The sequence below is a fragment of the Panicum virgatum genome, chromosome 2N (assembly GCF_016808335.1).
Source record: "Panicum virgatum strain AP13 chromosome 2N, P.virgatum_v5, whole genome shotgun sequence".
Lineage (NCBI taxonomy): Eukaryota > Viridiplantae > Streptophyta > Magnoliopsida > Poales > Poaceae > Panicum > Panicum virgatum.
In genome coordinates this window covers 53,291,557-53,305,100 of record NC_053146.1, presented here as the reverse complement: position 1 = coordinate 53,305,100, position 13,544 = coordinate 53,291,557, and the positions used below count along the sequence as shown (strand labels likewise).

The 13,544-nt window shown below is 48.0% G+C and overlaps 1 protein-coding gene, 1 long non-coding RNA gene and 1 pseudogene across 2 annotated transcripts; 1 reads left to right on the top strand and 2 right to left on the bottom strand.

The window, feature by feature from the left end:
* Positions 1 to 574: 574 nt before the first annotated feature.
* LOC120658919 lies at positions 575 to 2,450 on the bottom strand. Its single transcript, XR_005668882.1, has 2 exons — positions 1,925 to 2,450; positions 575 to 868 (listed from the first exon to the last, which is right to left on the bottom strand). It is a non-coding gene; the product is annotated as an uncharacterized LOC120658919 (long non-coding RNA).
* Positions 2,451 to 5,114: 2,664 nt separating this feature from the next.
* On the top strand, positions 5,115 to 11,069 carry LOC120661249 (annotated as a pseudogene).
* Positions 10,954 to 11,761, bottom strand: LOC120661251. Its single transcript, XM_039940015.1, has 2 exons — positions 11,554 to 11,761; positions 10,954 to 11,442 (listed from the first exon to the last, which is right to left on the bottom strand). The coding sequence occupies exons 1-2, from the start codon at positions 11,703 to 11,705 to the stop codon at positions 11,214 to 11,216; spliced, it is 381 nt and encodes a 126-aa protein (XP_039795949.1). The 5' UTR covers positions 11,706 to 11,761; the 3' UTR covers positions 10,954 to 11,213.
* Positions 11,762 to 13,544: the final 1,783 nt, after the last annotated feature.

Sequence of the window (13,544 nt, the reverse complement as noted above, 5' to 3'; positions counted from 1 at the left end):
CATCAACCGGACCCAATATATGCTACACGACAGACTGCCGGAGTATCGCGGCTCCGTACATCTGACCGGGTTAGCTACCCCGACACCGATGAGCTCCTCGAGCACTTGGACGGTAGCATCCTCTTGGGCCGACTGACTTAATAAGCTAAGGCTAGTGCCCATTTAGCCGTATGGTTGCACTGTAATACTTGACAAGAATCCTGCCAATTACTGGTCCTTAATCGAGACAAGGCGGATAACTATAAGACCGTACTACACAGGCTCGAGTCCAATCTCCAGTGGTCCCACACATGGACCCTATTCCGCCCCATCTCTGGGTAATCATCATCATCGTCCTCATGTTCATTATACTTTTTAAAAAAATTAACTCGCACCTTTTAAAAACAACCATCCCATTTTTCTCATTTGTAAATGATTGCATTTGGTAAATAACAGTGAGTAAGATTGCATAAATAAATCCTAAGCATGCTAATATTATTTATCAAGGCATTCATCTAAACAGAGCTAATCATATTTAGAGATAAATCTTAGGTTGTCAAGGGATAATCGGGATATAAACAATAGCAAGGTATGGCCTTTCAAATGGGTATTTAACTACATCAAGCAGTAAAATAGTTCAAGGTTTCATATACAAATTGAATGCACTTTAAAAACTGGGATAAGCATGATCAAAAGGGAAAATGTTGGACTTGCCTTCGCTCAACAAACGGGTAGTTCAACTCGCGGTACGCGTTTCGATTTTCATCTCGCGGTACTAGTCCTCGTGCTCGCGGTACGTACTCCGGGCTTCTGCTTGCGGTACGAACTTCCTAACTCGCGGCACCAGACTCCAGGCTTCTTCTCGTCGTCATTTGCGAACTCTCGGCGACTATTACGCGACACAAACCAAATAAACAAAGTATCCATAATAATAAACTGAACTCCTTAGTTTATAAAACTAACAAAGACAGTTGGAGCTTGATTTTTGATGAATTTAGGAAGAAGAGTCGGGCCAGATAGCATGCAGTGCTTACCAAGAGCACGATGAGCAGCTCGTCAGAATGAAAGAGCGACGAGCAAATCCTTGCTCTGGCGGAAAAGATAGGGCGAGTGAGCTCAGGTTGGGAAGGTAGCCGGGTTGGTCGGAAATGAGTTTGGAGTGATGGAGGAGCTACGCGAATGCGCCTTTTATCGACCAAGAGGAGGCAGTGGCCGACAACGGCGAGACAGGATACTGGTGCGAGAACAGAGATAATACTGTAGCGAAAAGCGGCGTTGCCGACACACATGTGACGAGACGGCAAAGCCGGCACGGGCGGCAAAGCATCATGGTGCCACATTGTGGAGTGGCGCCGAAAGCTGCCGAACAGTGATGTGCGGTCTCATCGTGGGGCCAGAGTGTCGCGACGTGCATGAGTGTGGTTCACGCGTGTCGTGGGCTCATCGAAAGGGGATGGCACCGCGAGGGGCACCCTGAGTAGGATGTTGGCATGTGGAAATGAGTCGGCAACGTTTCGTCCGGGGAATGGCTCGGCGTCCGTTCTACCGAACAGAAGCGTGCCATGTGCACGGTCAGATAGAATGTAATTTTAAATTATTTATAAAAAGAACGTTGTGCAGGCTTGCGCTCGTGGTGTCCAGCGACACGGGTCCACGGCGACTTGGCTCGTGCCCGGGGCGTGCGAGGATGGTGGCAATCGTGACGCCTCCGGCAGCATGCATGCGCACGGTGACCGGCATGGCCAGTTCGTGTGTCCGCTCGTGGCAAGTTACGCATGTTCGAAATTTGTGTATTTCTCTTTTATTTTTCTAAAGAAAAACACCCACTTTGCATATATGATTAGAGCTTTTGGTTAGGGTGTATTTTAAATTTTATTTCTATAAAGAAAAACGGCCACTTTACTTGATTAGCAGGCTGAGATGTACCATGGTAGTCAGTGCTCACCATAGGGCTCGTCGGAGGTCAAGGCGAGACAAGGAGCAAAGTGAGGCCGTGGTGTGGTGATGCAGTGACGGCATGTTTGCTGTTCGGCTTTGGCGTTGTTCTCCGGCTCGCGGCATCGGCGTCGATCTCCGGCTCGGCTTCCTCATGCTCGCGGTCCTCAACGTCGTCGTTGCTCCCGGCAGCGGCTTCAGCTCGGCGGCGTCGTCTTGACGTCGCGGCGGTGAGCAAGGCCATGGTTGGCAGCGTCGTTGTTGAAGCTGAGCTTGCAGCGGTGGGTCGTCGTCAGGAAGGAACAGGGCTCTGGTTTTTCTTGGCTTTAGTGCTGCAGCTACTTGCGCTGGGGAGGAGCAAAGAAGAGTGATTGAGTGGAGAGAGGAAGGGTGAGGCGTGCTGCTCTTGTTTCTGCGTGAGTGTGCAAAGAGAGAGGTGCACATGCATCATGCATGCATGTAGGTGTGAAAGAGACGTGTGAGAGGGAAATGTGTGTGGCGTGTGCATGCATGTGTGCAGGGAGTGAGTGAGAGACGAGAGTTTAATGCTGCTACTGTTTGCTTGAATTGCTTGTGTGCAAGGAGGAGCTGATGGTGCTCTCGTGCTACCGCTGCTGATTATTTACTCGCCGTCTTGCCGACAGAGAGAGAAGGGCTTACAGCGGGGGACAGTGATGAGGTGGACAGGATGAACAACTCGAGCATGGCGGCTAGCTCGGTGCTCAACCACGGCTTTGAAGGCTGCGCGCCAGTTCTCTGTCCTTACCCCGGGCGGCGCGGTTGGACGACGCAGCGCTGGATTTTTGCAAACCACGTGGCCTGTGTATTGTTGTTGCTTCGATATTTTTGTCCGCCCACAAAGAGAAAAAGGATGAGAGATATTAGAGAAATAAAGAGAGGAAAAGATAGTGATTTGATGATATTTGTTAGAAAGAAATTAGATAACTTAAGCTGGTCAGAGATTTTTCATGCAAAGGAAGATGAGTTCAACAGTCTTCGAATTAGATTTTTGAAAATGAATTTTGAATTCAAACGATTTTTATTTGTGTGAGATTTTGAGCTGTTACACAAGGTCCGCCCTGCAGGAGCTCTCGTGCCGTCCGAGCTCCATCGCGTGCCTCTCCGAGCTCAGCCCGAGCGCTGCCTGGCTTGATGCCCCTCTCCGCCAAGCTCCAATCCATCCACGTCCAACGAGCTTCGACGATGTAGCCATGTAGGGGCAGGTGACGGGTTGTGCCTTGTGGCTCCAGCGAGGGGCGGCCGGCGGCCACGACGCGGCGAGTGACGGACTCCTTGCGCTGGCCATGCCGCGCCGCGCCGCTCCTCTGCCCGCTGCCAGCGAGGGCTTCATGCGCTCAGAGCGCTCAGAGCTTCTGGCACTACCACGTGTCTCCTACTCTTTTGCAATAAAGTCTTTCACATTAATGGAATTTATTCTATTATATAATTCGGTTGGAATCAAAGGTAAAAGAGTTTATAAGTTTACTCTTTATCTCCCTAATAAAATTTACTTACTAGATATAAAGAAGCAAAAAATCAGAATCCTTGTTCTTTGGCAAAAAAAGAGAGAGAGAGAGAGAGAGAGAGTTTTCGCAGGGACCACAAACTAAGCAGGATTAAGTGTCTTGCCTCTTGCAAGTCCGTCCGGCCACTTCGTATCAAACTATGCTAAGTGATTCAAAGCAAAATTAGTCAGGACTTGGCCATTTCCAGTTGCTAGAGTAGTAGAGTTGGTCTAGTCGAAGCGGAAAGCCATATGCAGTCGCCGCCGGCTACCTGCTGGTCCAGTCGAACTCGTGCGTGCTCACTCTGCCTTAAGGAGCTCCGTGTGGTCCTTAGCAAAGAGGCTCTCCTCGATGCTGCCAACGTGTTCGGCGTCAGCACCCTTCGCACGTCCATATTCACCAAATCGGAGATGCATGTATCTGAGTTGAGCGAGGTCACAGAGAGGTAGGTTATACATATGAAAGTTATAGCATTGTTAAGTAGTACTCCCTCCATATCTTTTTACATGTCGTTAGGACATAAAATTTTAGTTTATTTTAGTACAATTATTTGGTCTGAAACGTCATATAAAAAGATATGGAGGTAGTATGAGTTAGGTTATTAGAATTTTGCATAATATCTTTCTATCAGAAACATTACTAATTTCTGTTGGAAATGATCTCAACCGTTAAACATAATTGAATGGCTAGGATCTTAACCACTAAGCCTCATATGGTTTTGCTAAAACCATTTGAGCCCCAAGTTTTGCTAGAAACTTGGCCCTCAAGTTTAGTCAAAACTTAAGTCCTAAGTCTTGCCAAAAACCATTTGAGTCTCAAATGGTTTTGCCTATGATCAGTAGGCAATGGCCAATAGTTTTGGTGTTGGTTCCCCTAGTGCACAATAGTATAAATAGAGGAGATGGTCATAATCAATTGATAACTATCTATTTCCTCTCATTCATTCCTGATCAAACCCATCTATTGCAATCAAAGAGTCACACATACCATCTACATATCTAGATGGCTTCTACATCTAAAGAAGGTATGCCTATACCTTGATTTAAATGTGTATGTGATCTATTAGGATCTAGTCGATCCAGAGCATTTAACAATTTCTTCATGTGGTAAATTCCTTATGCTAAGTTTACTTTAGCTCTCTTTTCTGTTGACAGAATGCCAAAAATGTAAAATGATGCAATATTTTTCCTTCATCTATAGGATTTTTTAAATCTCATATTCAGACCGAGTGTTGATGGAGCACGCAAAGCGCGCGAAATGTTCTTGTCGCATTAAAAAACTACTGCAAGGACCTATGGAATTTCACCTCATTTTAATTCCAAGTTCAGTAGTCGTCCCCGGCCCACCAGCACCCGCGGTGGCCAGTTAGTCAGTTACACCTGCTGTACGTCGTGCGTTACAACACCATGTTACATATGGTTAAGAACTTTCCTCGATCCTAAGATGAACAGTCCCGACTCCCGAGTCATGATGGCCGAACAACCTTGTTAATTAGTCTTCTTTCTTAAATAAATGAAGAAAATTAAGCACCGTTGAAAGCGAAGTTTGCCGGACAAACTTGCTATGTCGACGCGGTTGCACCTGGAACATGCATGCATGCGAGACAATTCGTCGAAGTTACATAGGCGAAGCAACCTCGTGAACGCTTAATCCATTGGCGCAAACCATTGGCAACGAGAGAGAGAGAGAGAGAGAGAGAGAGAGAGAGAGAGAGAGAGAGAGAGATGGAGGCGACGGCCGTGAGCTTGGCGAGGTCCGTGCTGGACGGCGTCCTGAGCAGCGCCGGCACCGCCGTCGCCGACGAGGTGGCGCGCCTGGTCGGCGTGCCCAAGGAGGTGGACTTCATCCGCAACGAGCTGGAGATGATGCGGTCCTTCCTCAAGGTGGCCTCGGCCCATCCCGAGGCCGCCGCGCGCAACGACACCGTGAAGACGTGGGTGAAGCAGGTGCGCGACCTCGCGTACGACGTCGAGGACTGCCTCGGTGCCTCCTCGACTTCGCGCTCTACGCGGACAGGGCTTCCTCCTGGCTCGCCCCGGGCGCCGTCGCCGCGCGCCACCGCATCGCAGCTCGGATCCGGGACCTCAAGGCCCGCGTCGAGGAGCTGAACCAGCGCAACCTGCGCTACCACGTCGTGGTGGGCAGCCCCGCGGCGGCGCCCCGCGGCGGCGAGGAGCAGCCGCCCGTGCTCCCGGACCACGACGCGCAGTCGTCGGCCGAGCTCGCGTTCCAGGCGTCGGCGGACGTCGTCGGCCGGGGCCGCGAGAAGGCGCAGCTGACCGAGCTGATCTCCGGCAGCAACGACGCGGTGGGCGTGGTGTCGGTGTGGGGCATGGGCGGCATGGGGAAGTCGTCGCTGGTGCGCATGGTGCACAACGACCCGGTGCTCCTCGACGAGTTCGACTGCGGCGCGTGGATCACCGTGCCGCACCCGCTCGACGGCGCCGAGGTGTTCCGGCGGCGGCTGAGGAAGGAGCTCGGCCTGGCGCGCGACCAGAGCGTCCCGGAGTACCTCCAGGAGAAGCGGTACCTGGTCATCGTCGACGACCTCCACAGCCAGGAGGAATGGGAAAATATCTGCCAGGTCTTTTACCGTCAGCCGGGAAACCGAAAGGGCAGCCGCATCATCGTGACGACGCGGCGGGAGGACGTCGCCTGGCACTGCGCCGAGCATGTGGCAGAGTGGAAAGGGCATGTCTACGAGCTCAAGCAATTGGGGGATGGCGAGTCCATGGATCTCCTCTGCCAGAAGGTACGTGTGCGTGCGCCACTCAATTCTCTTGATCTCTTCCTCTTCTAGTCAACAGTCAAATTAGGCTTGTTGTAGCAGAAATCATGTCCAAGCCATTTGTGAATCGGCACTCCTAAGGTCCAACATTTTCATTGGACGGACCATGTAACATTAATAAATAATAGTTATAAAATCAGAAATCAATGCTTGTATTAAAAAAATACAAATTACTTTAATATCCAGTTCGAGGATGGAAAATTCCAACCGTAACATAACGTCATGTTTCATGCAACATCCATAGCGCAATATAAAAAAAAATTGCAACATCGAAACTTGACTCTTGCAACATAGATCAGAACGTCCAATTTTTCTGCATGTCGGACATCCTATTCCTAGCATTATTGTTTGTGAATTGTGATAGTAATAGATTAGGTAGTTCTTGAGTTTATCGCCATGAATGAATTATGTGACAAGAATTTAATTCAATGATGCTAAAAGAAAGACAAACAACAAAAATAACTTGTCAACCAACATGTAAATTTTAAACTTGCCTTGTGTATTGAAGTTTGGCTATGAAGCAAAATGCAATGTCTTAGTAGCGTTTATGTAGTCATGGAATGAAAGTACACCTAAGTACAAATGGTTTGATAAAATACGGATACGTACCCTTTTATACACCTAAGTACATTTCTTGTGAAAAATACGTCCATGATGCTCGATACTCCATTCACTTAAAAACTACTTATAATTTGACCAAAGATTTTATCAAACTTTTTAAAATTTTGATTGTGAAAAAAATCATATTTATGGATTTGCATCGAGGCTATCCGCACCCATCATACTCTATTTCCATCCTCTAAAAAATATTCTATCTTGATCATCAAGATTCTCTCCTCTATACTCTGTTTTTCCGTATCCATCTTTCTTTAAATTTATCCTCTATACTAACTACCAGCCCACAAATCATACATTTTTTATCCACACCCACCCGCCACCCCCTCTCTCTACCACCTCCTCTGCTCTCTCTCTACCTCCTCCCTCCCCTTCCTCTCCGCCGCCCCTCCACCTAGGGGTGGTAATGGCCCATGGCCCTAGTGGCTTCTTCACAGTCCAACAAGACTATTAAATTTTTTAGTACAAAATTATATAAAATTAGAGCCCAACTTTTTTAAAATCCGACTCTTAGATTTTCTAATTCAAAATGTTTCCCTCTACCGCCCCTACCTCCACCCTCCCCCGCGCCGCACCAGCGCCCCTCCTCCCTCCCTCTCCGCATCCTCCTCCGCGCGGGCACGGTTGCGGCGGGGCGAAGGCGGCGGCGGCGCGCGCGCGGGGTGCGGTAGTCCGGCACTCGCTACTTCTCCCTCTCCTCTCTACTCGCTGTCGCGCCATGGTCGGTGCGGGCTCACCCCCCGCAAGCTGCAGCTCCACCCCGCAACGCGCCGCCGCTCCGCGCGCCGGCCAGGGCGTGCAGCTCCGCCCTGCCACGCTCCGTCATCTCCCTCTGCTCTCTGCGCCGGCGAGGGCTCGAGCTCCGGCCTGTGGAGGAGCAGGGGCGGCGTGGGGGGTTGGGCCGCGTCCTTGCAGCCATGGTGCGGGGCAGCAGCATCGGCCGGCGTGGGCGCAGGGACCAACGGCTGGAGGCGAGGTGGGACCGACAAGGTGCATAACGCGCCTTCTCTATCCCACTGGAAATAGCGGATCCGGGACGCAACGCTAAAAAGCTTATCCCTCCCAGTAGCCCGGTGCAGCACTCCATCATCTATATTTGGTACTGGAGGATGGCATACTGGTGCCCGATGAGAACAGCTTGAAAGGTACTTTTATGTATCCCAGTAGAAATGTCCGGTTTATCAACAGCAGCAATGTCCAGCACAAGGAAATATTTGACTGTGAACGAAATGTCCGGTTTGACCATGTTCTTCCATAGTTTCGTGCTGGCTGCATCGGCTCATTCCCTTCGCCTGCCCCCTCTCCTCCCTCCGCTGTCCCCCACCTCCACCATCCGCTCGTGCTGAGATGTCGGATGTTCACATATGTTGCCTGTGGCACTAGTGGCAGAGAGGGAGGAGGAGAGCGAGAAGGGATGTAGAATGCGTACAACACGTATTGGTGGCTGCGTTGCTGTGATGTTCACATGTTTGCCCTTAGATGAGAGAGAAGACGGCGGCGGCGGCGGCGGCGGCGCTGGTGGTCAAGTGAAGGCGGGCCGAGAGGCTTTGGAAGGGCTGAAGGGAGGGCGCGAATCGTTGGACGCTTGCAAAAACCACCTTGAGCAATGAGCAGTCGAGTTCCGCAACCTTTCCCGCGACTGGACGTCCCAACGCCCTCACCATGTTCGACGAAATGTGTAACTTGGAAATTCAGATGTCACTAGCATCCCACAACCCACATGAAGCAGGGAGGCACCAATTTCATATGGCCTTTAAAACTTTCTTTTGCTGATAGCATGTAGCTGAGCGCACTTGTGCTGCCAGATAAGGGCAGCACAGATAAATGGAACAGTATTAGAAAACTGAGATGAATTCGTATCATAGTTTGCCACACAGATTGCGCCTCTGATAACTCCAGTTTAAATTTTTAAGTAAGTAATGATCAGGTCCTTACGACCTTACCAATTCCAGTTTTTAGTCAGGGTATGCATCAAACCATCCATTTATCAGAGTAACCACCATGATGCTTTGTTTCTCATTAACCATTCAACTTTTTTAGGACAATCATTGTTCTGTTCCATCATTTGTAGGTCTACAAGACAACTGATTATGTTTGTCCGACTGATATGGAGGATCAAGCCAGGCGTATCTTGAGGAGATGTCGTGGGCTTCCACTTGCCATATCTACAATCGGAGGTCTCCTAGCCAACAGGCCAAAAACAAGCATAGAATGGAGGAACCTGCATGAACACCTTGGAGCAGAGCTAGAATCTGACCTCCGCAATATCACCAAAGTGATCGTTTCAAGTTATGATGGCTTGCCTTATCACCTGAAATCAATCTTCTTGTACCTCAGTATCTTGCCTGAGAACCATGAGATCAGACGCAGTCGCTTGCTTAGGCGATGGATGGCAGAAGGCCACATAGCAAAGAACCGTGACATGCCTGTGGAGGATGTAGGCGAGCGTTTCTACAGTGAGCTCATTAACAGAAGCATGATTCAACCTTCCAAGGCCAACCCTGGAGTTAGAGCTAATCACTGCCGGGTTCATAGCATTTTGCTGCAGATCATACTGTCGAAATCCATTGAGGAGAACCAACTACTCCTCATCGAGAAGCAATCCAATGATGTTCCACAAAGTAAGATACGCCACCTGGTGGTATCCAGATGGAAGAGGAAAGATGAGAAGCTGCAAAATATAAACCCTTCATACATTCGATCTTTGACAATCTTTGGGGAATGCCCTGCATCTCTCATCTCTCCAAAAATGCGGCTGTTGCGAGTGTGGGACCTGGAGGACACAAGCAATCTGAAAAATGATGATCTCAAGCACATAGGGGAGCTACATCACCTAAAGTATCTCTGCCTCCGAGGAACGGACATTTCCAAACTTCCATCTTCCTTGCAGAACCTTCGATATCTGGAGACATTAGACATCCAGGACACACATGTGAGAGAACTTCCTAGTGGCGTCGCCAAACTTGAGAAACTGCGTTATCTTATTTCTGGCGTCAGCTTCACTAAAGAGTTGCTGCAGAAGATGGGGGAGTCAGGCAAGGTGAGCTATAAAACAAGCCTTTTCGGGAACATAGGAGCATGTCTATGCTGCAACAGTAGTGAGTGCTGCAAGGTTTTCAACATGGACCAATTCAGCGTAAGAGCTCCTGAAGGTATTGAGAAGTTAAAGAACTTGCACATGTTGGGGTTGGTCAATGTTGGCACAGGCAATGGTGTGGTAGGGAGGCTCAATAATTTGACCAACTTGACAAATTTGCGAACATTAGGGGTTACAGGGCTTTCCAAGAAAGAAGGGCAGGAGCTGTGTGAATCAATAGGTGAGCTCAAACGATTGCAATGCCTTGAAGTGCGCTCTGATTCACTTAAATTTCTTAGCAGAATGGATCAAGAAGCACAAAATCCGTTCAGAATGCCAAGACGTTTAGATTCACTGAGGCTTTGTGGTGATCTCAGCAATATGCCTATGTGGATCAGTTCACTTAATGATTTAGCAAAGGTGAAGCTGTTGGGGACACGGCTGAAGCAGGAAGACATTGAACACCTTCAGAACTTGCGTAATCTGGCTTTGCTAGGTCTGTGGGAGAACTCATACATTGACACGTCGTTGCGTTTCTTCTCCGGTACATTTCCAAAACTCAAGTTCCTTGACATGGACGGGCTAAAGGTGATTGAAACAGTGACAATTGTGAAAGGTGCAATGCCTGAGCTTGAACAACTTTGGGTTAACAAATGCCCATCACTTCATGACGACAGCTCTGGCTTGTCCGGAGTGCCACACCTTCAGAAGGTGAATGAACTTCTTCTGAAGAATTGTGGTGAGAAAGAGAATCTGATTAACATATTGCAAGCACAAGTTAATCGGCATGTCAGACGTCCCAAATTCCTCATTGGCAAGTCGATTGCACCAACCAGCCCCACGAAGGGTACAATACAACAATAGAACAGTGAATATGAAAGTTGGAGGTCCTTGGAGGATTGTTTTATGAAATAGGTGTATTAATTCGCATAATATGTCCAATGCAGGGTACGGTAGCTTCCTTGTCCGGTACGGTTGAATTTGTCAAATGTAGCTGTATCCATTCAATATTGTCAATCCTTGCATCGAATCATTGGATAGGACGGTACTTGAGATGATATTTCAGTAGCAGCACACCATACAAGAATCAATTATTGAACTGCATCCATACAGTTGAGCTTACATGGGAAGAAAAGGCATGAAGAACAGCAGCGAAGCTTTTTCTGAAAACTAACAGCAGCAAAGCTGGAGCTCACATAGTTACACTGCAGCAGCCTTTTTTTTCTCTTTTTTGGTCAACTGTACACATATACTGAAGAATTCCATTATTCAGTAAGTTACAACTCTCCAACAAAAGGGCTACTTGTAATGCTCTTCACTTATCAACAGGCTTCCCTTTCTCCCTCAACTTGGCCACAGCTTCCTTCATGGCCTCCTTCCTCCTCTTGCTGGCAAGCACTTTAGCCTGCACGCCGCTAACGTTCGGGTCTTTCTTCTCCTCTGTCGGCGGCGGCGGCGGAGGCCGTCTCTTCGAAGCCGCAGAAACAATGTCAGGTCCCAGCATTGCACCAGCACCAGCAGCAATCAAGCCACATAGAATAGCCCTGTAACAGCAATGCATCGAAGTTGTAATAAGAGGGGGGGGGGGGGGGGGGGGGGGGGGGGAAGACCCAACACATTCAGAAGAGAAAACGAACTGAATATACTTCACGGACCTCCTGGTGTCGCATTTCGCTCCCAAAGAAAGATTGCTGCTGTTCTTCAGAGCAGGGGATTTTGGAGCAACCTTCAGGGTGGAGGTTGTGCTTTGTGCTGTTGAAAGGGGAGGCATGGTATGCGCCATTGCAGCCTTGGCGCCGAACAGCATCTACGGAGTGCGCTGTGTGCTGCTATGGTCATGAGTTGTAGCGTTGCAATTGCAACCAAGAGTGGAGATAGAAATGGCCCACACACCATGTGCCATGTCAAGTTCCGATTGGCTGCAAAGCTTGAGACTGGATAAGGCGCTACGAACATATGCCCTCAGGCCTCAGCAATCAGCATATGCCAAGGAGCTGTCTTTCTCCGTTTTAGGCTTTTAGCTGAATCCCCAATATTTTGTCAATTAGTTGTCTCAAAAAAAAAATTGTTAATTAGTACACGTGGACAGTAATAACGAATGTTCCATTTTGGCAGTGTTCCTCAGCTCAACTCAAGTCATGTAGCATGAACGGTAAGTTTGAATAGAGACTGTTAAAGAATGTAAAGAAATCCTTCGTTTTTTTTCAAGAATACCTGACAATGCGTGGGCCGGCCATGTGGTTTAGGCTTCGGACCCTTATTCTTTAAAACTAGGCCCATTAGGCCCAACTAAAACTCTAGTCGCACGTGCCGACGTGCCCGCGTGGCCACCTCACAGCTCCCTCGTCCCTCCCGTGATCTCCTCCCGCCGCCGGTAATCTCCTATTCTCCTCCCGCCGGTACGTGTACTAGGCCGGGTGACGCGCTTCGCTTGCGTCCGCCCCGGAGACAGGGTCATGCATGCGCAGGCGCTTACGAAATACTCCTATGATGCATTGTGTTCAGCTTTGTTCCATGATTTTAAAGAATAATATGGAACGAACGATGATACCTTATGCTAAAGTTTAACTTGGGATATTCCAGGGTTAACTGGTTGTCAACTACTCGAGATAAAAAGTTGAGTATTACTGTATCACGTGAGGTAATCAATAGCTATAGCACACAGGAGGATGAACGGTGCATTCACTGGATCTAGTCAACGAGCTCTTTCTCTAATGGAAACAAATGCTCAGATAGAAAATTCCCAAAAGAGAATATAATCTAAAGACATGTATAACCGTCAAATGATTTGAAATCACTAAAAAGACCTTCCTACAACTAAATTGAAAGTTTCTAAATGCAAATAACCATATCATAATGATATAACTTGAAATGACTTAGCCACAGGGATGTGCAATGAGGAGGCTGGGAGACTCTTGAGATGGGAGAGGAGGAAGGGAAAATAGCGAGGGGGAGAGGAAGACCATCGCTTCACACTGACGACGCGCTTGCCTCACTCCACGCCCGCGGTCGCCGATGCCGACCACGAGCAGAGCCGAGCGGAGCAAGGGGCGGCGGCCTGGAGCGGAGCGGAGGGAGGGAGAGAGAGATTGGAGTTAGGATTTGCCTTGGATATATGGGTTTTATTGGGCTCAGCCCATTAACTGAGATGGGTTTTTATAAGAAAATTGCCTCCGAAAATAGGAGTATTAACAGAGGCGGTCATCGTAATAGTGACTTACCTCTGTTAATCGATTTTGTGAGGTGATTTTCTTAACCGCCTCGTTAATAAGAAATGACCGCTTCAGTTAATGGTGGGTATTAACTGAGGCGGTCATTATTTATGCCCGCCTCAAAGCTGCTAAAAAAATCGTTGTTAATCAATTTTTGTAGAAATGATTATGAAGATGTTTTAGTAGCACCTTTTATGTAAATTTGAGCTTCAATATTATTACTATTGAAGAAGTTAATATATATATATATATATATATATATATTCTATTTTATGTTGCCACTTTTTTTTTACATGCTATGCACGTAAATCGACACTTACATACTCACAACTTATATATGTATGTTAACTACTTCAATAATGTTAAACTTAAAATTTATACATAAGTTGCTACTAGTATATAAGTTAACATGCAAATAGTCAAAAAAAATAAAA

What these genes read in the sequence shown, in the direction of transcription:
- LOC120661251 (XM_039940015.1), bottom strand. Translation starts at nt 11,705, where the DNA reads ATGCTGTTCGGCGCCAAGGCTGCAATGGCGCATACCATGCCTCCCCTT. An exon ending in GCGAAATGCGACACCAGGAG is followed by an intron (nt 11,443 to 11,553) that starts GTCCGTGAAGTA and finishes TTGCTGTTACAG; the next exon opens with GGCTATTCTATGTGGCTTGA.